The sequence below is a fragment of the Arctopsyche grandis genome, chromosome 11 (assembly GCF_051622035.1).
Source record: "Arctopsyche grandis isolate Sample6627 chromosome 11, ASM5162203v2, whole genome shotgun sequence".
Lineage (NCBI taxonomy): Eukaryota > Metazoa > Arthropoda > Insecta > Trichoptera > Hydropsychidae > Arctopsyche > Arctopsyche grandis.
Genome location: NC_135365.1, coordinates 4,530,459 through 4,556,161, shown reverse-complemented (window position 1 = coordinate 4,556,161; position 25,703 = coordinate 4,530,459). Strand labels below are relative to the sequence as shown.

Below are 25,703 nucleotides of genomic sequence, written 5' to 3'. Positions count from 1 at the left end.
CTGTACCAAATGTAAAATAAATAAATATAGATAATTGGACGATTCAAATAAATTTAACTAAATGAAACCTTACATTAATATTTTATTTCATGTACAGTAGCCTATTCTTCTATCGCCTTCACTCTTCTCTGATTTCCGTGACTTCATTATCATCGCTCTTTTTTGCCCAATCATATTTTTTCGATGTTTTCGTTTTTTGAAGTAACTCTTTTTCCCCTTTTATATAATTATAGAATTCAATGCATGACATTTTATAATTTAAAGTACATTGAATTATGCTTTTTACTGTGTCAATAGAAAGCGAATTGCGCGCATCTGTCCATTGATTTTTAATTAATGACAACACACGTTCAACATGTGCATTGTGCGGTGGGATGGCGAACAAGTATTGGCACATTTTCAGTAGATTAGCTTTTCTTTCTGTCTCTTCAGTTTTTTTGAAATAGTATAACCATTTATCATGCACATCTTTCGTTTTCCATTCTTCGGCTTTTTTATTTTCGATAAATGACTTCATATACTTTACTTCCTCATAGATTGAATCCGTGAACAATATTCCCATTTCACTTAAATAAGCAATAGTTTTTTCAACATGTTCCCATTCGGATACTTCATGGAGAAGCATCCATGAAAAAACATCATATTTCGCCAGTGGAACTGACCACTTTGCCAAATAATTAATTCTAACGTTGTAAAAATTCTCTACATCTTTTTCAAATGTTGCTACTTGTGTCGTCGTAATGTCCATGTGTTTTTTCAGTTTTTTCATGTATGCCTGGGTTGCTTGAATACCTAGATATTTACTATTATATTTACTATGTATTGAAAAACTTACATCAAAATATCAGTCCTCTTCGATCAGAAACAAACAGAACAAACGGATATTATCAGCAGACAGTAAACGAACTGCGCGCGCTTCATACTTGTCAGTGTCATTGTCGGTGTTGCCAGCTGGCAAAATTGGGCAGTGGCCGGCAGTGGGCATCATCCGCCGCTCTCGTTGTCGGTGTTGCCAATATGCGCGCGCGTATCCATATTAGATATTAGACATGACAAAAATTGTCTTTGTGACCACCCCAATGTGACGAATAGTCCAATTACCTAGATATTATGTGGGTACGATTGTTGACGTGTAAACGTCTTTCCTTTTTGGACCACAGTATAGAGAGTGCATCCTGAGATTTCTTGGTTCAAAAGGTCATGTTCGATAGATATTAAAAAATAATTGAATAATTTTATGGAGGATGAACGAATGAGACGACTGGCATGTTAATGCACGTGTTTATTATATGACAGCTGAAGACAGAGTGAGTAGCGGCTCTCCGAACCCAGCCGGGTTGGTCCCCACTCGCAGGAAGGCAACCAAACTCGACCATGTCGTATAAGCGAGCCACCACAATTTTTTTAAATGTCTAAATTTTGAAATTGACGGGGACAAATGACTCTCGGACTGGGACACCGGGACACAGACATCGAAACTGGGACATGTCCCTGTCAACGGGGTCGTATGGCAGCCCTATACTAGCTGTTAAATAAAAATATTGACTAAAATACTGTACTAGGAAAATACAAGCTTTTGTTTATCTATGTATGTATGTACATACATATTATACTATTTATGTCGAAAATATAATTTAATTTCTTTTCTTTTTTTTCTTTTTTTAAATTTAGCAGAGCGCAGTTGAATTTGGCTGGAGTGTGGAATAATCCCATTTGTAAAATCCTCGAGCTAAACGAGATATGTAAGCTAAGAACGGGCCTTGTAAAAATAAAGCAGCGGTGTGGCGAAAAGAGTGTGAATGCACTCGCACGTGCGCTGGCCGTTCAAGCCAGCTGCCAATTGCCAATTGCCAATCGCCAAGTGCCAGCCTGCCGCCGCCAAAACAAAGGATTCGCAGACATGGATCGCACCACCAGGTGAGCCCTCTTCGCCCCTTTCCCTTCCCCTTCATTTTGCCTTGTCTTGTCTTCCCCTCCCCTCACGCCCCCTTCGCCCCGCCACCCCCCCCGCAGCGGAGCGCGCGCCCCCCCGCCACCCCCTCTTGTGCATTTGTCGTCGCGTGACGTTTGCGACTGACGCTTCGTTCTCGCCCGAAGCCCGAAGGCCGATGACCGAAGAACGACGAAAGACGAGCGACGAACGATGACCCCATCCTCGCAAAACACCCCCATAACCCTATAACCGAACGCCTTTCGCGTATCCACTTTTATTTACATGAGCGTGTTTCCGCGAAGCAGGGCTACCACGTTTCAAAACTTGTTTCTGTTGTTTTTGTTTATTACCATTGTAGTGCTATTCAAATCTTTTGTTACCAATTATTTTAATCCTGCGAAAGTTAGGACACATTTTGCACGTCTGGGATTCAAATTGAATTAAAATCGGATTGCGTTTGTTTCGATTTGGTATTTTTAAAATTTGTCTACAATCAACATTTGTATGTATGACTGGGATGCGCGAATATAAACAAATCGGATTGCATTTGTTTTGGTTCACTATCGTATACATTGGTTTTGTTTTGGTCCACAACCGATGAGTTATCAGCCAAGGAAAATAAAGGACATTTTGTATGTCGGGGAAACAAATAAACAAAGTCGGATTGCATTTGTTTTGTTTTGGTATTATATAAATTGGTTTTGTTTTGATTTACAATTTATAGATTGTAAAGCAGAGAAAAGTTGAGACACATTTTGTATATCGGGAATGTGAAATGAAAAATATCTGATTTCATTTGTTTTGGTTTTGTATTGTAAAAATTACTTTTGTTTTTGTTTTCGATTAATAAATTGTAAGCAGAGAAAAGTTAAGTTAAGGGTTACCAATAAAATAAATCTGATTTCATTTGTTTTGGTTGTGTACGATTTGAATTGGTTTACAATTAATAAATTATATATAAGCTGAGAAAAGTTAAGATTCATTTTGCCTGTCGGAGATGTGAATAAAATATAAGTCAGATTCCATTTGTTTTGGATCAGTATCATATATACATTAGTTTTGTTTTTGTTTACAATCAATGAATAAATTATAAGTCGAATAAAATTATCACACATTTGTATGTCGGGATTCCAATAAAAAGTCAAATTGCATTTTTTTTGTTCAATCTGGTTTATTTAAAATTACAAATAATTTTTTTTTATTTTGGTATTTTCTCGTATTTCGTATTTTTTTGTTTACTTTTTTTTCTCTTATCTTATTATGGTTATGAATATTTTTGTTTTTATTTTATTATTTATATAAGTCAAGCCCCGTGAGTCTATCGGCTGTGCCGCCTTCCCCATATATTTTAAATAAATAAAGAGTTTTGACTTTTTTACTATGATGCTTGGTAAAATTTCAAAAACAATGGATCGTCAGTATTTATCACTAGTCACCGGACCCAGAAGGTGCCGCGTATTGTTCAAAGGTTGTAAATGCATTGTTAAAGGTTTGCCGAACCTTTTTTACAAAGGATTTACAATGGAACAATGGATAGCACTGTGACTATCCTACCTCTATTTATCACATACAGAATGTTTATAAATTTGAATCATGTATTTTTTAAAAGATTTTATTTTTATTTACCAAACTAAATGACAAAGGCTTTTGATGAGCATTTGAAGTAAATTATGACAAAAATTCAAAATTATTTTATTTCAGTCACATTTTCACAAAGGAAAAGCAATGTTGTCGACATAATGCAAATATGCAAACCGGTTTTGAGCCAAACCAAATGAAGCACTTTAGTGTGTTTCATTTTAGCAAATAGAACGTTCAATTTTAGCATCTGTTTCTCTTGGACATAATTTTCAAAATAAATATCGGCATTAACGCTTTGTAATACAACTTATGAAATGCATATTTACTTATTTAGTACATTTGAAGACATTATATTTTACTATACATTTTCATAAATAGTTCACTGTTACTATTGTAGAGTTTGTTTACAAGTTAAATAAAGAGTTATAGATTCAAATTCAATATAAAATAAAATAAAAATTGATCCTCAACAATTATTAGTATATCTATCTCCGCTATCAAAATCTGAATAACAATCAAATACGAATGGACCGTCTATCATCAGAGTTAAATAATTTTTGGCATTACCCATTACCAAAAATCCATCCTACCCACTAAAATCAGTCCATTCTAGAAAGCAACTAAATATAACACTAAGTTGCAAAAAATACAAACAGGAAGAAACATTTTACAATTCCATATAAATGTATATATGTATGTGGTAGAGATTCCTGACAGATGACGCTGTTCAGGACCACGGTTGGGATGTGGCAGTTGAGGTGAAGATCAAACACGTGCGTTTTCAGTCATGTTGTTTATTAAGACGACACGTGCGGTGGTTTAGCGACCAACCGCGCGGAGCACAGGTCCAACTGCGACTAACCGTTATATCTCTGCCCCTTTTCATTCCCTTCTCACATTCCTTTCTCAGCCATAGACTTTCGTTCAATTGCAATCCTACATGTATGTAAATCTAAAAGATTCAATGGTAATGATTGAAAACTAAACATTCATTTTGACCGTTGTAAATTCAAATAATCATCGGAATTATCATATCTAATATTTTAAATACGGTGAAATATCTGACTCATACGATAATACGTAAATAATACGATAACGATATTGATTGTATGAAAAAAAAACTTCAAAGTCCAATTCGTTATTTGATGCGATAAACTTTCAATATCGATAATATGATATTCATTATCTTTGAACTTGGAAGCAGAACGTTTCATGTGTATGTTTGTATGATTTCAGGCACAATTCTTACCAGGCCAACGGCGGATCGCGGCCAAACCACCATATGAATTATAATGGTAAAAACCGCCCATCTGGAGGGTACAATAGAATAAGTCCCACAACAGAGCCTTCAAACAACCATACTAACCATCACGACGACCTAATCACTTACATATTCGAATCGTGGGAAAAGGTGATAATGCTATTTGTACACTTTTATAATACACACTGAAAATTTGCAAAATTTAATGTACTAAAATCGTGCTTTTAATTCACACACTCTGCATATGCTGTAATTTAACCCTTTGGTTGCCGAGGTCCCCGACCAAGATTGCTCGATTCGTTGTAAGACTACCTTTATAATATGCTCGTTGCAATTAGTCAAGGAAAAAATCAAGATCTATAAAAATAAACTGGGAGAATCAAAGGGGGCGCAAGACATCTGGGCAACGCTCATCTAGGCAACGCTTATCTAATCAACGCTCATCTAGGCGACGCTCATCTGGGCGACACTTATCTAGGCGACGCTTATCTTTTAGGCATTTTTGCAATGAAAAAATATGTACACTACAATGCTAAACTTAACTGAAAGTCTAAAAATGTTGCTGTTTTTTTTTTTCAAAAGATAGTCTCTTTCGATTAACTTTTTACTGAGTGGGATGCTAAAATTTGATGTCTCCTTTGGATAAATTTAATCAGCGGCTCACCGATATACATTTATATTGTAATTATAATATGTTAATATGTGGGTGACCGTGAAAAAGTCGAAAATATTCGTTTATCATGCATACATATGAAAAACGGTTAGTATATATATCAGTGGCGTGCGGTAAAAGTCTTTCTCCCCCCCGTCGTACATCCTCACTTAATTTGCGTGAGCTGGATACAACAGGAACAAGAGGAACAGGCTTTTCCTCCCGTATCTTGCACGCGCACATTAAACAAGGCTGTATGACAAAAAGAGAGATAACTTCATCGCATGCCACTGATATATATTATATATCCGGTTACCATGCACCCTTTTTTTTTGATCTTTGGACTTAAGATCTCTCGATTTTCGATCTTTGCCTTCCGATATTTGCTTTTTCGACCTTTTCACTTTCGGTGCCGTGAGGTAGACCTATAAATATGTATATCGAAGAACTCACTATGATAAAAAAAATATACATGAAAAAAAGTTTGCTTTTCTATTTTTTGTATACAAAAATATAAATCTCGTAAAATATTTAAGATCGATCTCTTCGAAGAACAGCCAAAATCAGAGAGTACTAAACAAACTCCGATTGTCAGACATGAATGTCAACAATGAAGTCTCGGCGTTTGGTCATACGACGAGTATTGAATTATAATATAAACATTTTAACATTCATTATATAACCTATTAGTGAAGTAAAATTATATATGAGAGATAATGAGAGCCGATAATTCAAATTTTATAAGATGTAGTATGAAAAAGATAAATTTGTAGGCGTTTTAGCAATTAAAATCTGACAAAACGAGAGGGTCACACATAAGGTTACTGACTGCTTAACGTCAAAATGTTTGCATTTTTACTTATTTAAACGTGTCGATTATTTTTCACCATCGAACTATCAGAATCGATTTAAATTTCCATTGTTGTCAAACCACGCAAAATGGCAAAGTTTCAAAACGATCGGGAGACTATGAATAGATACTGAATTGTTAGCGAAGTGAAACATAGAAATGTCTAGTAAAAATGATAAATTTCAAGATAAAATTTTATTAGGAAAATAGAAAGAATATTGTGATTTTAATAAAGAAAACGCTAAAAATTGTTTGGAACGCTGTATCGGCATTATGAAGAGTGATAGAACATGGAATACTTGGGTGAGAAGTATGACAAGGCTAGTTGATATAGTGGATAGGATAAAGAGATTAAAATAGCAATGGGACGATAGATGGACGAAAGAAGTGCTCGAATGGTACCCAAGAGAAAGGGTGCTAGGGTGGCCACAGGGGAGGGGAGAAACCAGAAAAAGTTTGAAATGAGATGGACGAGAGTTGCCCAAAACAGAGCATAATGAAGAGGCCTTCAGCAGTGGATGGCCAATGGCTGTAAATGAAGATGATTATAATTAGACATTGACAGTCATTAGGACAATTTGCTTTTGAGGCGTTATAGTTCGCAGAAAAACTTTTTTTTTATTGCTCTCAACACTGTTGGAACGTGTATTGTTACTTGCCAGTAGCCTAATGACTAGGGACCAGCAGATAAGATGCTCGAAAGCTAAAAAAAATGGTTCACTATTGTCAATTTCTATTATCAACCTTTTTTTTGCTCTGCTTTCTCGGACAATGGAGAGGTCCATTGTTATTTTATGGCGGCAACTCCAATCTAATGATAATGATTTGATCAATTATTTTTTCGCCCAGTTGTCTTGTGCCCGGATTTGGTTTTAGATATCGTTTTTAAATAAAGCAAATGCTCAATTAAAATATTTCGGATTTATTCTTTCTTATGCTGATGAATCGATAATTGGCCGAACTTTAAGGATTGTTATGTATTTTTTCGGAATGTATTTTTTTTGTTTTCCAGTATTTTAGGAAAGATTCTGTAATATATTTAGTTAATTATCATATCAGCATTACTGTAAATAAATAAATAATATTCAAATAAAGACTGAACAAAGGAAATGGTGAATTAATAGATATTATATTTCCCAAAAAAATGTTTTCGATCTTTGAATGGACGACTTCTATCCAGTGATCGGAAAAGTTATCATCCTTTTCATACACTTGTGATGTCGTCAACGACACCTCGGACTGAACTGCAAACAAGCATTTGTCGGCGTTTGGCAGCCAAAGGGTTTCGTCTAATATACTAAAATAATTTCTTTGGTGATTTGTGTAATCAATGGTGATTGTTTTTTTCCCGTTTCAGGTTAATAGAGAAGATGTAAAATATTTTCAGTGTCCTCGGCCGTGTGCCAATTTCACACCTTTCGATCTGGAAGCGCTTTGGAGTAGACGTCGGGTACAGAGCATCAAACGTCAACAGCACAATTCATAGTTCATTTTTACGTTTTAAAAATTATCGATACCAAAATGATTTTTATTTCAAAATACTAATTACATATTTTTGGTAACAAACTGATAATGCGAGCCGACATGGAGGGAAAAAGTTGAACGTTTCTCATACATTTATTGTTGCAAAATTTTTTTTTCAATTTCTACCCATCATCGATAAGACATTATTTATTCAACGCTCTATTGTGTAAAAGCGGAAACCACTTTCAGTATTTTTTTTTTTTTTTTTTAATTCTATACATTTTAATCTCTTTTTTTGTACGTATTTATATTTATGCTCTCTTCTTTTGAAATTTTATGTTTGTGACAATATTGAGATTATTATTTATATTTATAAAGTTGATAAAATCACGTTACGTAGCAAATCGAGACATTCCCCCCGAAAATGAAAATATTCTGTAATGATAATTGTTAAATCAAGCGTTTTTGTTTATTTCATTCATTCCATACATTATTTTTTTATGTATATATATATATATATATATATATATATATATATATATATATATATATATATATATATATTTATATATATGTATGTATATAAATAGTAAAATACACATTTTTAATATTACCTTTATATAGTACTCGACGACAAACGTAATTTTATAATTATTTATTTTATATATATTTAATAATAATAAACCGGCATCTATGTTTAAAATGTTACCGGTGTAATTCTTAACAGTCTCAATATAAGTTTTATTTTTTAATTATTAACATTTTATGCATAGAGGCGAATAATTTTAAATAAAAAAAACGTCTTTTATTACTGTCCGTTATTAAATTTAAATTTTCAACACCTTTACTGTCAAAATATGATTTGTTTTTATTTAATATATTATATATGAAACCATTTTTGTACTGAAAGTTTTTATTGAATTTGTAATTTATTGCTTATGAAGCCAAAGAGAAAAAAAAACCAAATATGCTACTATTTGAAATTAAATTACATTTTTATTTTATAGAAATTTAAAAACAAGTCATGATTTGAAGGTAATGGGGTTGAAAATTCGATTGGTTTTCTCCAATTTTGCGAAGCGATTTTTACATCCGTGTTTGCGACCTGCGTTTTTTGTACAATCTTGTTTTAATTCTCACCTATATTAGACTGAATGAAATAAAAAGTTTATATTGTGATTAGACTGTAATTTTGTACTATTTAACTTAAATTATACATTTTTGTAGGTGTATTACATTCCTGTCGCCGTTTTAATTTTACGTTGGTCTTAATTTTAATATATTATTTTATTTTTTATTAGTTAATATACTATATATATATATTATAACCTATTTCTTAACCTGTACGAATCGTAATAGTAATAATTTTTGATGATTTGACTCATTTTCTTTTTCAAAATGTAAATGTTTAACATTTATTTTCCTAATTTTGTGAAAAATATTTTTTAAATCTGAAAATAAAAGTTCAAATCTTGTACATTTTTATTCATTTGTATTATTCCCGATGGTTGTGTTCACGGTTACGGTAACAAACTGATACTATCTAATCCGCAGATAAAGTTGAACGATACCGCGAGTTCTAATATGCATTATGTCTGCTTTTCGTGCTTGATTTTTATAAGTGCTCGATTATAATAATCGCTGATGTTGTCGAATATTATAATTGATGTGAAAACAACACCTTCGCTTGTCGGCCAGTGCATATATAATCAAATGCTTATCGGTATGTATGTATACTTAATATTTAATTTAGATTTATATATATAAAATAACTGAAATGATACAATTCATCGACCAAATCATTTATCGATTTATTTATTTATTTTATCTTTAATTTATACCAAGGCCTAACAGGTAACCCCAATACGCCTTCCTGGCCAGAAATATTGTACATTTGATACAAATAGTATTAGTATTGTTGCGTAGGGGTGGGTGGAGGATCCAAGTAAAAGGCCAAAGTCGTTTCACAGCATTTATTGGTGATTAAGGAGTGCCAGTGCTCCGTCCAGAATGTTTTCATATCGCCTAAGTACCGCCTTATAACAGATAGGTCGCTCAGGGCATCTTCGACGTACGGTTACTTCCCTATTGCTTAGGCATGTACCCGGAGACGTATTCCCACGCTATCGGTCACTTCTGAGAAGGGACCAATAGCGGCCAATTCGGTGGCCATTGTTTAGCCTACTTGCATTTAGTCTGGATATAATCCTTGAAACCAATTATAAGTCACAGTCTCTGGGATGCTACTCGGCCTAATCCGATTGCACTTAATCGGCGGTGTACGTAACAGTATTATACAAAATACATATCAATTAATATCCACAGAGACATCTATGGTCAAATTTGTAAATTTGCAGCATTTTAAACAATTCAGTGAAATTCGAGATTGCTGAATACTGTTGGAACCGTTTCAATGAAAATCAGATAAATTGGCAAACTCTGATAGGAAACGATCGACCTGGAGTCACAAATCCAGGGTCTGGCCAGCAGAAACCAGTGGGATATGAACCCGTGACCACTATGTTCAAAGCATTATATGCTAAGCACTAGTCTATTATGCTTTTTTAAATCTTCAATTCGGTCAGCCGAACAATTCCAGTAGCTTGTTCTATTATTGTTATTTTAAACGCGAATAGATCAATGCGAATTCGTGTGTATTTTGGTCTGTAGTTGACTGGTAATGTATTATCATCATTTGCAGCCATTCTCACCTCTCCAGTTCTATTTTTCATTCTGCGCAACATCGTCCATTTAACCTCTGATATTTTATTTACATACATGTGCTTTGTTCCATATCTTGCGTCCTGAAACAGTCAAACATCTGTTTACCTTTCATTCATCATATTGCCATTTAAATCGCTCCACTATGTTAGCTACTCTAGTCTAGGACTGCCTTAATTGTCGAGAAGTCGACCGGGACATTTGGGTATTGAATGATAGAAGGTAAAACTGAAAAACTCATGATTTCAACTACAATCACGATTTTTTTTTATAAATATTAGCTCGCGAGCTATTTAGGCTAAACTATCTTTTGTATTTTAGTATCATGGGAAAAGTAAGTGCTGGAATGGTACCTGAGAGAATGTTAAAGGGTAAAAGGAAGGTCACAAGGAATATGGGTGGACAAAATTGAAAGATTTGCGGGGTGAGATGGATGAGTGTGATGTCGATTTTGGCGCCCCTAGATTTTGAAGCCCTGGACCGTCACTCTCTTTGTACGGCCGTGTATACAATTATTTCGTATGATGAATTATTTCGACGGCGTAAAGGTCACGCGGTCGAAATGACCGTAAACCGAGCGCATAGACTACCATATTGTTAGCTCTGGTGATTCGCATTCGACTAGTAATTTGCACTTGTCCTTGGTAACCTGCCGCCCTTCAGCCTTTCATTATCAAATTTATTTGTTTTTGTCTGTAACTGACTACTAGATAGAATACCGGGACAATTGAGTGCGAAAATACACAGAGAGGCACGCGGCATGTTTTTTATTAGTCCTCGTGGCTTCCAGCAGGGAAGGGCGTTCCTTCAATTCCTTGTTTAGTCGTACGATCTTCATTATTTCGACAAGTTTCTCCTACATTTCTTCAAATTTGGAAATCACCGTTGTCGAGCACTGTCAAATCTATGTCAATACAAGGTTAAAACCAGAGAAATGTAATATTAATAGAAGTGGCTTTAGATGTTATAATGTTGTCAAGTGACATTCTGTCCATAGACAAACCTAAATAATTTTAGCACCAGTCGTATCTGACGCTTGGTGCTCGCCGTATGTATGTCCGATAAAAACTTCTCTGTTTGTTTATATTACTCGCAAGATGGGCAAGCATCGGTAAAAATTGCACAATACATTCAATTACACAATAAACAACATGGGATACATTTTTGTAAGTAAATTAATCCGATTGCATTCCTTGCGATGTAGCGTATTTATAGAGACGTACCGCGTGAAATTTACAACAGTTATTTATTCGTAAGGGCCCCTCTATTCTTATTACATCTCTCTGGTTAAAACACTTCAGGGGGTGATTTTTGGATTGGGTGCCGTAGGAAAGATTATGTGTGCTAGTGTTTTTTCTACCTGTGCAAAACTAAAAAAGATCACGTGCCGTGTGCTTCTCAGTGTGTTTTCTACCATGACTCATGTACTGGAACACGGGAACAAATCTATAAACATGCTTCTCTCTATTTATGTTATACCGATCTTACGATGTTCCATACAATGCAATGTTTTAATATTCAATACCCAAGTTTCGCATTCATACATTTAGTGATAAATCTAATTACAGGTTGTAATTTCATTTGTATGTATGTATCAACATGAATTTTATTCGTTGCTTCTGAGGTTATGGACTTAACATAGCATTACAGTGTATAGTTTGTATACAGGCTTGTAAATTGGAATATGCACAATTTGAATTGGAGGCTTTATTGGTGGTTTAACCACAGTATGTAATTGGTTTGTATCATTTGACAAATTGACTGTCATAAAGCTTATGTAGTTGTAATTGTTTTAAGCTTTTTTGAAGTTTCATTTCAACTGTGTTCGACCCAAAATATTTGTGAGCTGATTTTGAACCACTTTTACTCTTCCGATCGCTTTGATATTTTACCATTAAATCATGTACTTATGCTCCGGGCTTTCGATCATGCCTCAAGGCAAATATAAATGGTATAACTTTTACTATTTAATTTTTATACCGCATGCTAGTACATATATATTGGTAGGTACATACATACATATAGGAATAGTCTTCTAAGATAGTCATTTAGGTTGGCATCAAAACTATTTTTTTTACATATTAGTATTTTTTATTATTATTTATAATGCATTTTATCGTTTATTTTGGTTTTTGGTATACTTTTATGGAGTTTTACTCAAAATTTCTGTTCAATATTGGGGTTTTTTTCAAGTTTAAATAAAATCACGAGTATTACTGAAACATTTTTATTAAATATACGTATAAAATATTTTACAAAACTATCAAATGATAAAAATTAACACTAATATCGACAATGTAAGATATTTTACCATTGACATTAATTACGACACGCTAATTCATAACGTAAATATATAAGGTACATGTAGTAATTTGGATCTCATGGAGATCAATTCTTAATCACTATTTTTTTCATCATTATTATTACAATAGTATAAATATATGTTTCCACACTAATATTAAATTAATTGAATTTTCCATGATAATATATAAACATACATACACGATATATTACCTACATAGTAAACATAGTGGAAATTATTGACTTATCGACAAAAATACAAATTTTCCTTTACATACAATACTATACAATCTAACCACGATATTTACATATTTTTTGTAGGAATTATGATAATGATATAAGTACACATACATACATACATACATATATCTTATATTAAACTACATTATTATTGTAAATGCTTTGGACAATTCATATCAGTACCTGAGCTTTTTCAGTTCATACAAAAATACCATCACCTCGAGTTCATAGCCTTAGTTAACTAATTATTCTTGTACTTCGGAATTATAATTAATTGTATTTGACTAGACTTCTATCATTATTATCATATTATCAGTTTATATCCCTTCTACGTGTTCAGCGTTGACATCACAAGACAAAACCCACTCCCATACTCGTTTTGATATGGCTTTTTGGTCCACGCTCGTCTCCAAACCATAAGAGTTGACCAGTTTATTCAACTTGTTCTTGTTGTTCTCTTGGGAATTCCTACTTCCGTCCTGTTGCCGAAGATACAGCTTGATAGAATCTTTTCTCTCTTGAACTAGAGTGCTCGTGCTGACTATTTGAGAGCAAGAGCTTGAAGTTTGAAGTTTGCATTCGATCCAAGGATCCTTCATGTATTTGAGTACTTCTGTAACCGGCGCCCTTTTGTCTGGTTTGTGCTCGAAGATCTTCCTGAACATTCTCAAAGCTCTGGGTGAGAATTTTTTAAACGGCACTGGAATTTTAGTCGTCCTTCTCTTCTGGTATCTCCAGAAGGCTGCATAGTTCGGATCTTGGATGCTGTCGGCCATTTGCCACGGGGGACAACCGGTCAAGCAGACGAAAAGTATTATTCCCAATTGCCAACTGTCGCTGGAGGTCTTGCAGAGGTATCTTTCGTTTTTGATGATCTCGTAGATTTCTGGAGGCAGGAACGGCAACCAATTGCAACGGAGCTTCGACACCAAAGTTCCCTCTTTCCTAGTAGCTCCAAAGTCGCACAGTTTGATCTTGGAGAAGTCTGGAGCGAAAATGAGAATGTTTTCCAATTTGAGGTCTCTGTGGACAAGTTCTTTGGAGTGCATGAAATCTAAAGCGCCTGAAAGTTGATTGCCGATCAGTTTGCAGACTGATTCTGAAAGTCCTCCTAGTTTGACGTGTCCGGCCAGGTCGCCGTAAGGAGCGTATTCCTGAGCGAACACAAAGCAGTTGTCGCATTTGAAGGACACGTTGTAGCTGTCCAGGATGTTGGGATGAGGACTGAGATGGTAGGAGTAGTGGTATTCTCTGTAGAAGTCCTTGATTGGAGTCAGCTCTGCGTAGATGGCTTTGAGGACTACGTTCGACTCGGTGTTCTTGTGGTTGGCTAGGAGGACTCTTGCGTAGCACCCTTCCGCCAGAACCTTCTTCACGTCGTAGATTTGGGACATTTCAATCTCGGCCAACTGCAGATCTTGGATCCTGTGGATGTTGTTGATGGCTCCGCTAGATATGGAGTGGCATAATTGATTGCCACTCCCCTCCTTCGATTCGGTTTCCTTCTTCTCCGAAAGCTTCATACTGCCGTTGTTCTGTTTGAGCTTGGTATAGGTGGGCTCGCAGCCTTCACCGAAGATGTGACTGGCCAAAATGAGCGATCTCATGGAATGAATCGACTGTAACAAGAGAAAAAAATACTTCATTAGAATATCGTAAGGTTTTTTAAACATGGCAAATTTCAAAATATTCATAGAATGTACACATAAGCTAATATAGACAATGCTATATATATATATATGTATGACATTCAAAGTAAAAGCCGAATAAAAAAATAGTCAATGTAAAATTTCGTAACGCAAAATTGTATTAAAAAATGAGGTTAGGTTCGGGAGGTAAATTTCATATGCAGGTGGAAATTAATTGTCATGGGTGTTTTTCCAGCATCCCAATCTAGTTTTATGAAATGTTTCGATTAATTCTATTCTACATATTGAGGATGTAACGTTTTGTGACGCGTTCAGCAGCATGATACTGTTACGTACACCGCCGAGTAAGTGCATCTCAGAGACTGTGTGACCGTTATAATTGGTTTCGAGGATTATCTCCAGGCTTAAGTACAAGTCTTAAGAATGCACTTAGCGGGGGTAGCGGTAACTCGGTCGCATTCCAGTAGAGTTCTCAGAACCCACAGCGATAGCGTGGGACTGATTTCCGTGGCACATCTAGCATGTGACCATAATAATATGTAAACAAACCGAACGTCGAAGATACCCTGAGCGACCTATCCGTTATAAGGTGGTACTTAGGCGATATCAAGACATTCTGGACGGAGCACTGCCAGTGTGTGTATCTCCTTAATCACCAATAAATGATGTGAAACGACTTTGGCCTTTTACTTGGATCCTCCACCCACCTCTACGCAACAATACCAATTGTGCGTAAAGAAGCTTCACTTCAATTTTTTTTCAAAAATGGTAAAATGCTTGAACACCAACCGTTCTATGACAGGCTAAACATCTTTATAGTTTCAAATAAAGCGTTTTATGCACTTTGACCCGATGGGTAATAATTTCAGAACCACCTGCAGACCATCTCCACTAACAGGTGTAAGCCGGTGTGTTCAAAATCTACACGTGTATTTCGTACGAGAAAGTTTATTTATTTTCACCGCTGTTCAAAGTAAACTTGTCTGCGGCGAAAAAAAAAATAGAATTCGGGATGTATCTGGGATCAATTAGTATTTGACGTCACGCGTCGGTTCGTACGCAATAGAAGCTGCACGGGTGCTTTTGAAATTTCGTACGTTTGTTGTTTATACCGTTTCGTTCGCTCTGTATACAAAATCGGATTTGAAAGCTTTGCGGAAAAGCTCAGACGCGTGATTTGACACGATCTCTTTAGGAGATTTATGTATTGTATGTATACATATGTACGTATGTGCATACATATGTATGCGTTTCGAAAGAGATTCATAAATAAAAATATGGACAGGAACATTTACCCACGCTCGTGCAAGTGCACTCTTCTATTTGTATACTTTATATATGCGAACATTGGCAAAATATCGGCCGAGAATAAATTCAAGTGGTTTTTGGATTAGTTTGGCTGGCTCACAGGTGTAGGTGTGTGTGTGTGTAATTCGTTTGAAAATAGAATATGATCGGATGATGTGGTCCATGGTTTGGTATTGCGTTCAATTTTGCATTCTGGATACTATGTACTGGATGCTTTTTGGTTTGGATTTTGTGTAGGTAGCGGATTATAGTTTGTATTTTTAAATATGTGATATTTTACATATCATCTTGCTATTTTAGAAAAGGTATTATGCCAAAGGACTGTCAACATATGACTGGGTGAATACAATCCTTGTTGGATTTTCGTTGCATGCATGTTTGTCTCCTATTTGTCAAATTCCATGTCCGCATGCATAAAATACTCTTATAAAAGCTTAAAAGACTGAAGCGTTGAAATATATAGTTTCAAAACTACAAATCTATAACAACCATAAAGGTTTTATATAGTGTAGTGTGGACGTGTAGAGGGGTTTCCGAGATCGGAGTGAAAGACGCAGTGGTATTTAATTGTCCACTCTTTGGGAAGCCAGCTCCGAATGAACCACGGTCCAAAACTGCCCAATATTTATACTCAAGCGTGTACTCATCATTGGTCGATAGATCGCGAGACCTCATTGGTTGTTGCATACGGCTCAATTATACACTGAGGCCTTTTTAGCGGGAACGCGAGATAGAATGATTAACGATGGTAAACCAGCGGTCCACGAGCGCCACTCACTAATCTCTATTTAACAATTGTTTAGTTAAAAAACGCTAGACGTATTCCGGTACGCCAAATCTGTACCGCCGCGTCTCTTCGCAAACTTCACCCCCTGGAGTGTTTTCGGTGATATTTTAACTTTGTATTGACAGTGATCATTAGCAATGATTTCCATATTTGAAGAAATATCAGAGAAACTTGTCAAAATAATAGGATAGTACGAATTAGCAATGATATAAAGATCTCACCGCTAGAGTTCACGTACGCATCCCGTGCCGCTCTTTGAGTTTGTTTTTGCCATAAATGGTAGACATGTATCTAAAATGTCTGAATAATTGTAGAATTTGTCCCATTCTAGCCCTCTTCTTATTTGGTCCTCGTTCTAAAGAGTTTGGAATACTTTTATTGAATTAAATTGAGTCTGAGAAAGGATGACAATTATATGTGGAGCAAATTGAGCGATTGAGCGATTTGCCTTTGCAATTGGTTGGACAATTTATCGCACGTAGCGAGAAACTAGTAGGTAGCAGGTCTTTAAATGACTGTTTGAATATGGTTCAATTTGAATATTGTTTGATCTGATTCTTTGAAGCCTAAGCACTGTTTTCATCGATTTGAGGTATGATTTTTTGTATTTATAAATACACATATGGTAGGTAGCAATATCTACGATGGATGAATTGGCAAGATTGTTGGTCCATTAGTTTGCCGTCGATCTGCACTTTAATGCATGGTATAAGTCAGTGGCGGACGGTGGGTGTTAATACCGGGTGTGCTGTGTATGCCGTAGGGCGTAGGGTATAAAATTAGCAATTAAAAAAAAATACTCGTTTTGCATTACAAAAATGTTTAATTTATTAGTTATTTATACATAAGTTCAATGCGACGTTTCTGAGACATAAACTTTTCAATCACGTCTGCATAGAATGTGTCTTTCTGTTTTAATTCCACCAATAACTTTTTTTCTATTGAAATTAAGCTAAGGCCACATAATCTATCTTGACCTTGCGTACCTCTATAGCAAGTTTTTATTCTTTTCAGCGCCGAAAAAGAACGTTCTGCTGAAGCTGTACTGCTTGGTATCGTTAATATTAATTCTCCCAGCTTAAACACCTCTTTAAAACCAGATTCGAGGTTATTTTTTGTCATGAATTGTATTAATTCATGAACAGGTTTCTCTGAAAATTCAGAGCTGGAATATAGCACAATGAGTTCGTTTTTCAATCGAATATAATCAAACAGTGATCCATAAAAATCTTTTAATTTATTAATTAAAACATTTGGAAAATTTTCTTTATATTCGTCATATTTATCATTACAAAGAAGGTGGAAATATTCTAATTTGGAAAGTGAAGAATATCTACATTCGACTTGTGCGATTATGCTATCAACTATTTTGAAATATAATTGACGAAATGAAGTTTTATCTTCTACTTCTGAATAATTTTTTAATCTTTGTGGCCTACGATCATGATCATCATTTTTTTCATTTAAATAATTATTCCATAACATTTCAAAATTATTATCCCTTTCGTATTTCAGTTGCTGCAAAACATCATTAATTTTTTTACAACAATATAAAACGTCCGAAGATTTAGATTGAAGAATGTTATACAAAACATCAGTTATTCCAAACAGTTTTGAAAAAATTTGAAGAAGTTTAATTGTTTGAAAATCCTCTAAAAAGCCTAAAAACCCTCGTGCTTTTATAACAGTATCTGTGTCCCATAATTCACAATTTTCTATAACATGTCGAAAAAAATCTGTAAATTGACTTCTGTATTGTTGTACTGTGCTACTTAAACGAGATGTAAAATTCCACCTTGTGGGTGCTACAGAGGGAAGTCTTTTTGTCACAAATTCCTGTAAAGCGAATACTCTTTTGGAAGATTTTGAAAAGTATGTAGACAATCCATTTAAAGTTTGAAAAAATGATTTACTTTCTTTAATATCAGAAAGACCTTGCTGCAATACTAAATTCAATACATGAGCATAACAGTGTGTAAAAAGAGCAAAAGGATAAGCATTGAGGACTTTGGATTGCAAACCATTTACGTGTCCACTCATTACACTTGCTCCATCATAAGTCTGTCCAACCAATTTGTCTTGAATTTTAAATTCTTCAACTATGTTCACCACGTGACGGAATAGACCATTAGATGTTTTATCAGCACTAACGTCTGTAAAACTAATAAACCGTTCATGTACATTGCCTTTACATACAAAACGTAAAACTGTTGAAAGCTGTGATTTTGTCATTATATCTGAAGTTTCATCGAGAATAATAGCAACAAAACTTGCTGACTCTACTTCATTTTTTATATGAACTTTAATAACATGAGCGATTGCTTCGATTATGTCATTTTGTATACTTGGAGAAGTACCACGAAAGGTAGTAGCAGTATTTAAATGAGTATCTAAAACAGAATCATATTCTCGAAGAGCATTTAGATATTCAATGTAATTGCCTTTGTTTACGGAATTACATGACTCGTCGTGACCTCGCAGGGACAGTTCTTGTTTTCCTAGATAGATTATTGCGTTAATAATTCGTTTTAAAACATCTCTATTTTTATTTACTTGTTCATTATGTCGACTTATTTCGGCTTTACGTTGACTGTCAATTAATACGTCGATTCGTTGTTTGCCAAACATTTGTATGGAAAGAAATGATTGAACGTGTGCCTGCGATCCTTCGTGTTTCTTCAGTGCTGCTGTCAAATGGTTGAGATCAGCAAATCCTTCTTTGTTCCACACATTAATATCTTTGGAGAACAATAAACATGGCCAGCAGAAAAGTTTGGATCGAATTTCACAGCCTGTAATCCATTCGAATTTTTTATAATTTGAAACGCAAAAATGTCTAGTGTAAACTTTTGTTTTTTCTTTATGCAAAATCAAAACTTCTATTTGAAAACGGAATAGTTAAAATGTCTTGAACACTGTTAGCCATTATTAGTTATTAGAGGTATGACTGAGATACGAATGACCATAAAAATACGAATGTGCGAAAAAGTACGAGACCACGTGTCGCATCGCATTCGGTCAATTGCCGAGTGGTGCGGTGCGGTGCGCGGTGCTCTGAAGTCGTAGCACACCGTGCGTCTTAATATCGCGAACAAACCTATACAAGCGAATATCCGCCTGCACACTCCAACCAAACCCACCAATTTGCTGCACGGCATAGGTATTCTCTCGTCGCGGCGCACAAACTACATCTAACATCACACAACACGCTGCAGACTGCACACCACACCATACACCATACATTTAGCGCACGCGGTAAATACACCATACACATCAATGCCTGTTTATACAACAACACATTATTTTGTATTAAAATACTACTTTATGTGGTCTTTGGTTTTCACGGGTGTGCGCCGCACACCTAGCACACACCCAATATACGCCACTGGTATAAGTGCAGGTGTGTTCATGCAAGGGTCCTTTTAATAGATGTTGCATGTAAACAGATTCATCTGTCGGGTCAATTTTTACAACGTACTTATGTATAAATAAGCACATTTCGAAATATAGTATTTTCATCACAACGGTCGGTTTATAATAGCGGCAGAGTGAAATTAATTTAACTAGTTCTGTATAAATAGCGATTCGGCCTTCGCTATATGCACACGATTCGTTTATTAGTAACTCAGATGTCGATTACATCACAAATAGACGATATTTATAGACGAGTTCGTTTCTATTGCCGGCCTCTGGTGCAGTTTGCGAAACTATTGTGAATTGCTAAAATTGAACGGCAATAATTTTGTGTCGCGTCGTCTAAATGCGGAAACGATACGCGGAAAAGTGAATCAAGACCCGTTTGTGACTGATGGAATATTTAGTTGGGAAAGTTATGATTTGGATTGCATATATAGATAGAGCTTTCGATTGTTTTGTTGCAACTGATACATATGTATACTCATCGATACAGAATCATATAAATAAGGCGACCAATTGAGTAACTTTTCGCGGCAATTTGATCAGAAAGTTGCTTATTCTGCAAGTTGCTCGATTGCTTCGTTAAGTTTATTCTGCAAGTTGCTCTATTGCATGGGCAATTTGTTTATCAAGTGATAAATTGCTTGGGCAATTTGTTTAGCGAGTTGCTTTATTGCTTGGGAAAATTTATTCAGCAAGTTGCTCGATCGCTTAGGCAATTTATTTAGAAAATTGCTTGGTTGATGGAGAAATTTGTTTAGCAAGTTGCTCGATTGCCTGGGTAAGTTTATTCCGCAAGTTGCTCGATTGCTTCGTTAAGTTTATTCTGCAAGCTGCTCTATTGCATGGGCAATTTGTTTATCAAGTGATAAATTGCTTGGGAAATTTGTTTAGCGAGTTGCTTTATTGCTTGGGAAAATTTATTCAGCAAGTTGCTCGATCGCTTGGGCAATTTGTTCAGAAAGTTGCTTGGTTGATGGAGAAATTTGTTCAGCAAGTTGCTCGATTGTCTGGGTAAGTTTATTCCGCAAGTTGCTCGATTGCTTGGGTGAGTTTATTCTGCAAGTTGCTCTATTGCATGGGTAATTTGTTGAGCAAGTGATAAATTGCTTGGGCAATTTGCTTAGCGAGTTGCTTTATTTCTTGGGAAAATTTATTCAGCAAGTTGCTCGATCGCTTAGGCAATTTATTTAGAAAATTGCTTGGTTGATGGAGAAATTTGTTTAGCAAGTTGCTCGATTGCCTGGGTAAGTTTATTCTGCAAGTTGCTCGATTGCATGGGCAATTTGTTTAGCAATTGATAAATTGCTTGGGAAATTTGTTTAGTGAGTTGTTTTATTGCTTTGGAAAATTTATTCAGCAAGTTGCTCGTACGCTTGGGCAATTTGTTCAGAAAGTTGCTTTGCAATTTGTTCAGAAAGTTGGAGAAATTTGTTCAGCAAGTTGCTCGATTGTTTGGGCAATTTGTTAGGAAAGTTGCTCGATTTATTGGGCAATTTGTTATGACAAGGATTTTGTTTACAACATAATACAATCGGTTAAAGGATCTAAGAAAAAAACTAGTTCGTAGCACAATAATATTTTAGCAATAAATTTTTGATTTTTTTGTTCCGATATATGTAATATGAAACGAATAAGTATAGTTTTTTTGTTTGTCAAGATGATCCTAAAATTGCATTTAATTTATCAGAAGACATTTTGCAGAAGATTTTATTCGACCAAAGATTATCAGAAGTGAAGTTGAGCAATTTGTCGCTTAAATTGGTTAAGATAGTATGATTATATTCAATGCTTAAAATATTGTATGTAAAAGAATGACTTTATTAAATAATATTAAATTATGTAAGTTGAAATATTTGAATTAATTTATTGTGTTGCTGCTGTTATTTTATTAACAATAGCCAGCCGTATATCTCAGTGGTTGCTAACCACCGATAGGTTCCCGGGTTCAAGCTCTCGGTCGACCTCATTTAAAAAGATTTTATTCCGAGTATTTCTGCAATGCTGCTGGTCAAACTTGGATATTTTTGACTCCAAGTCATTCATTTCCTATCAGAGTTTGCCAATTTATCTGATTTCATTGTTGAAACGGTTCCTCATCAAATTGGCAAAATCATCCTATCTACTATTTGTCACCACTATTTGAATATAATTAAAAATTCATAATCTATAAATTTTTATATGCACACGTTTAATGTTCAGGGGCAAAACCCGTAATGGCATCATGGTAAAATATAAATATAAAAGTTGAAAGTTGAAAAAAAAATGTAACATTTAAAAAATGTTTTGTAGTCTACTGCCTAATTTAGAGATATTACTAGACAGCGAATAACCTTTTTTATTTATATCTTGATTTCAGCGTAGTTGGAACGTGTATTGTTATTTGGGATTGCCCTAATGAGTAGTCGTCCCTTAGATATTACATTAAGCTTGTAGTTCTCAATTGAAAACTGTAGATTTACTTATTATCTTCATATACAGTACATATGTATTATATACAGTAGATGAGAATTTATAACTACATATTTATTTAAAAGGATAAGAATAATGCAAATATAAGCATTTAGGCTATTTTTTAAGACTTCTGCTATTAATTGATTAGTCATAATTTGCTACCCCTTAGATTTGAGTTTGTACAAGTATAATGTATAAAATTATAATTGAGAGTTTTCCCCGGGGAGTTGGATTGATTGAAAGCATATCGATCTTTTATTTATTTAAAGCTGTTTTATTGTTTGTTTGCCGCTTTAAAAATCTGTGATTTTCAATTTAAAATCACCAAAATTGGTATACTATCTTATGGTACTTAAATACCGGACTTTAACCTATTTGATCAATGCCGTTGCCGTTTTTTTCACTCTCAAAAGCGAAGACGTAAGATCAGACGAGTCTCCTCTTACGAATATTACACGATTTTAACTGCATATTGCATTTTATTTACGTCCAAAGTCTTATTTTTAAGCGACGCGCACGTCACGCTTTCCACGCGTGTGCGTTTTGTTTTTCTTTTTTCTTTTTCAACAGAAGACGAATCGGCTGGTTTAGAATAGCCGGATGCTGAAGGACTTCCTCCTCTGTCGCATTTTGCGATAACACATTCGCTAATGACGATCTCTCTCTCTCTCGCGTGTAATATTAAAATTGTGACTGACATACGCGAACTTTCAAGGCTCACTTGTGACCTTAAGAACGGCTTATTTGCGACGGTCTTTTTATAGCTCAATTAGCTATTTTTGGAATTTTCGGTTGTTAACGAACATATGGCCCTTTTAGATTATACCTATATATGTATAGGAGGGTGTGTATGTGTGTGGCTCGTAGCTTTCCCCGAGCGTGTCTACGTGGCGTAGACACGTTACTTTGATTCGAGGCTATTTTTGGAAAGTAGTTGACAGCGAGGTACAACGCTCCGTATCGATCCTGGGTTTATTTTAAGCCTGGAGACTGGTCCTTTTGATTTACATTTTCGGAATTATTTGATTCGAATTCGCACCTTCTGTTTTGCATGTTTATTGCCTCTGTTGAGTTGGCGGTGGGGGGTTGAATTTTCCGATCGATTTTTGAGGAAAATTCCTGTAATGTATTGCGCGATCGATTATGAAAGTGTTATTTGCCGGTGATTAGTCACGTTTATTGTGATATTATATAATCCAATATCAGAGACAGTCTTATGGTATATTTAGACTATTATTATTGTTATATTATTTGATCGACTATGGAGTGTTGTATTTTTTTGTTAAAACATTTTTTTGTATTATACTTATTGAATGGCCTTTGAATGTGTCTAAAATGCGATCTGACGCAATTTCACGTTTACAAACCGTATGAAGTATGAATTTAATGTCATATTCATACAATTTCATTAATTTAGATTGAAATTGAGAGTGAGAAATGTTTAAATAATCAAATGTAATTACATATATGTGCTGGATTAGAAAATGTATGCAATATTCGGATTTTTTACAACATGCGGTATAAAATACATATATTTTTCATTGTATTAATATATTAATGCAGACTGAAGTTGACAGTAAAAAATAAGCTTACAGCTTATATATTTCAATATTAAATAAATTATATTATATATATATAAAAAAAAATGTTTGTTTTTCAAAAAATATTCACTTAAAATACGGCAATGCTAAAAAATGAGCAAGTAATTACAATTCAAATACTATTTTTTTTATTAAAGAAACTTTTTATCTTTAGAAGGCAATGAAATATTTAACTGCTCCGTTTCTAATTTAAATATGCAGTAATGAGTGGTGCTAAAATTACACTTGAAATTGAAATTGAAAAACACGTTACAAGTTCAAAAACGATGTATAAAAGTGCTTTTGTTAAAGCTCGCTCTAAAGGTCGAAGAATTTGACCCTTAAAGCTCTCAACATGAGGCCACCACCCCCTAACGAATAATGTTTCGAGAACGAGACGGTTGTCCAGCAATATTGCACAAGAACAACTGCACATTATTGAAAAATTTATTTGAAATATTCAAGAAAAGTTGTTTTATATATGAAGTACATACGTTCATTACGCTTTCAACTATGACCTTTACACTATTTTGCGATTTCATTGCTCGTGTGCAGTTCGAATTTTTGTATGTACATATGTTATGTACACAATATGGAAATTAAAAAATGTGAAATACTCACAGTGTAGTTTTTCCGGTCGACTTCCTCTCCCCACTGGCACTCGTACACGTATGTATCTTTGGCGCCGCTTTTCCGCTTTTCACGGTTCCGATATTGTTGTTTACGTCGCGATGCACCACGACACGAGTCCGTACAATCGTCGAAATCGAATCGAAACCAACGTCACTTGCTTCAGCGATTGTCAAAGTGTTTTTGTTTGTTGTCGCCGAATCGCCAGTCCGGTGTTTTATTTTTGTTTGTGTCTGTGTGTGAACGATCCGGTCTCTGCGTCGGCACTGTGTGTTTCGCTCCACGGACGTCCTTTATATACGGGGACCCGTTTGACGTCACCGCGTCGGGACGCTTTTCCTCCCCCTTTTTCCACCTCACCCCCCGCGCCCCCCCACCCACCCTCCCCTCTCTGTGCGTCCTCTGTCTATCTCGCGAGAGACGTCCCCGGCGCCTCGCTCTGGCCCCGGCAACGGATGCTGGGGGGGTTTTCCACCGTTCGGTTTTCCCCATCCAGTTTTCCCGCCTCTCGTGTGTGTGTGTGGTGATCTAATAAGCGATCGTTGAATATTTATCGGGTATGTTTTAGGGTGACTTTCGGATTTATTTTATGTACTCCGTTTAAGCGCGTCGCTTAAGTGTGCTTTCCGAAGGTTTGACACGATGCGAATTTTGCTTTGAAAATTTTCCTTTTGACGGTATTATTTTTCAATCATTTTATTTATTTACCAGCATGCGTTGTAATGCCACAATAACGCATGCAATTCCCGTTCCCGTTCCCGTTGCAATTTGTTGGAAAAACGCAGGCAGCGAACACGTTGATCGCGACTAGGGTTTCTGTATTCCCGGACTTTTTCAATACCCGGGATACGGGACGGAACCCGGGATCATTCCCG

At 35.3% G+C, this 25,703-nt stretch overlaps 2 protein-coding genes across 2 annotated transcripts; one reads left to right on the top strand and one right to left on the bottom strand.

The window, feature by feature from the left end:
- Window positions 1-1,855: 1,855 nt before the first annotated feature.
- LOC143919308 (uncharacterized) lies at window positions 1,856-8,418 on the top strand. Its single transcript, XM_077441560.1, has 3 exons — window positions 1,856-1,917; window positions 4,751-4,925; window positions 7,635-8,418. Exons 1-3 carry the CDS (start codon window positions 1,901-1,903, stop codon window positions 7,761-7,763), a joined length of 321 nt encoding a protein of 106 aa, XP_077297686.1. The 5' UTR covers window positions 1,856-1,900; the 3' UTR covers window positions 7,764-8,418.
- Window positions 8,419-12,673: 4,255 nt separating this feature from the next.
- meng (serine/threonine-protein kinase meng-po) lies at window positions 12,674-25,100 on the bottom strand. The gene is made up of 2 exons (XM_077441559.1): window positions 24,820-25,100; window positions 12,674-14,622 (listed from the first exon to the last, which is right to left on the bottom strand). The coding sequence occupies exon 2, from the start codon at window positions 14,608-14,610 to the stop codon at window positions 13,321-13,323; it is 1,290 nt and encodes a 429-aa protein (XP_077297685.1). The 5' UTR covers window positions 14,611-14,622; window positions 24,820-25,100; the 3' UTR covers window positions 12,674-13,320.
- Between the last annotated feature and the right edge of the window lie 603 nt (window positions 25,101-25,703).

Excerpts from the sequence above, each read along its gene's own strand:
- LOC143919308 (XM_077441560.1), top strand. Across the intron at positions 4,926-7,634 it reads TATTCGAATCGTGGGAAAAG|GTTAATAGAGAAGATGTAAA; the intron begins GTGATAATGCTA and ends TTCCCGTTTCAG.
- meng (XM_077441559.1), bottom strand. The coding sequence starts at position 14,610 with ATGAGATCGCTCATTTTGGCCAGTCACATCTTCGGTGAAGGCTGCGAG.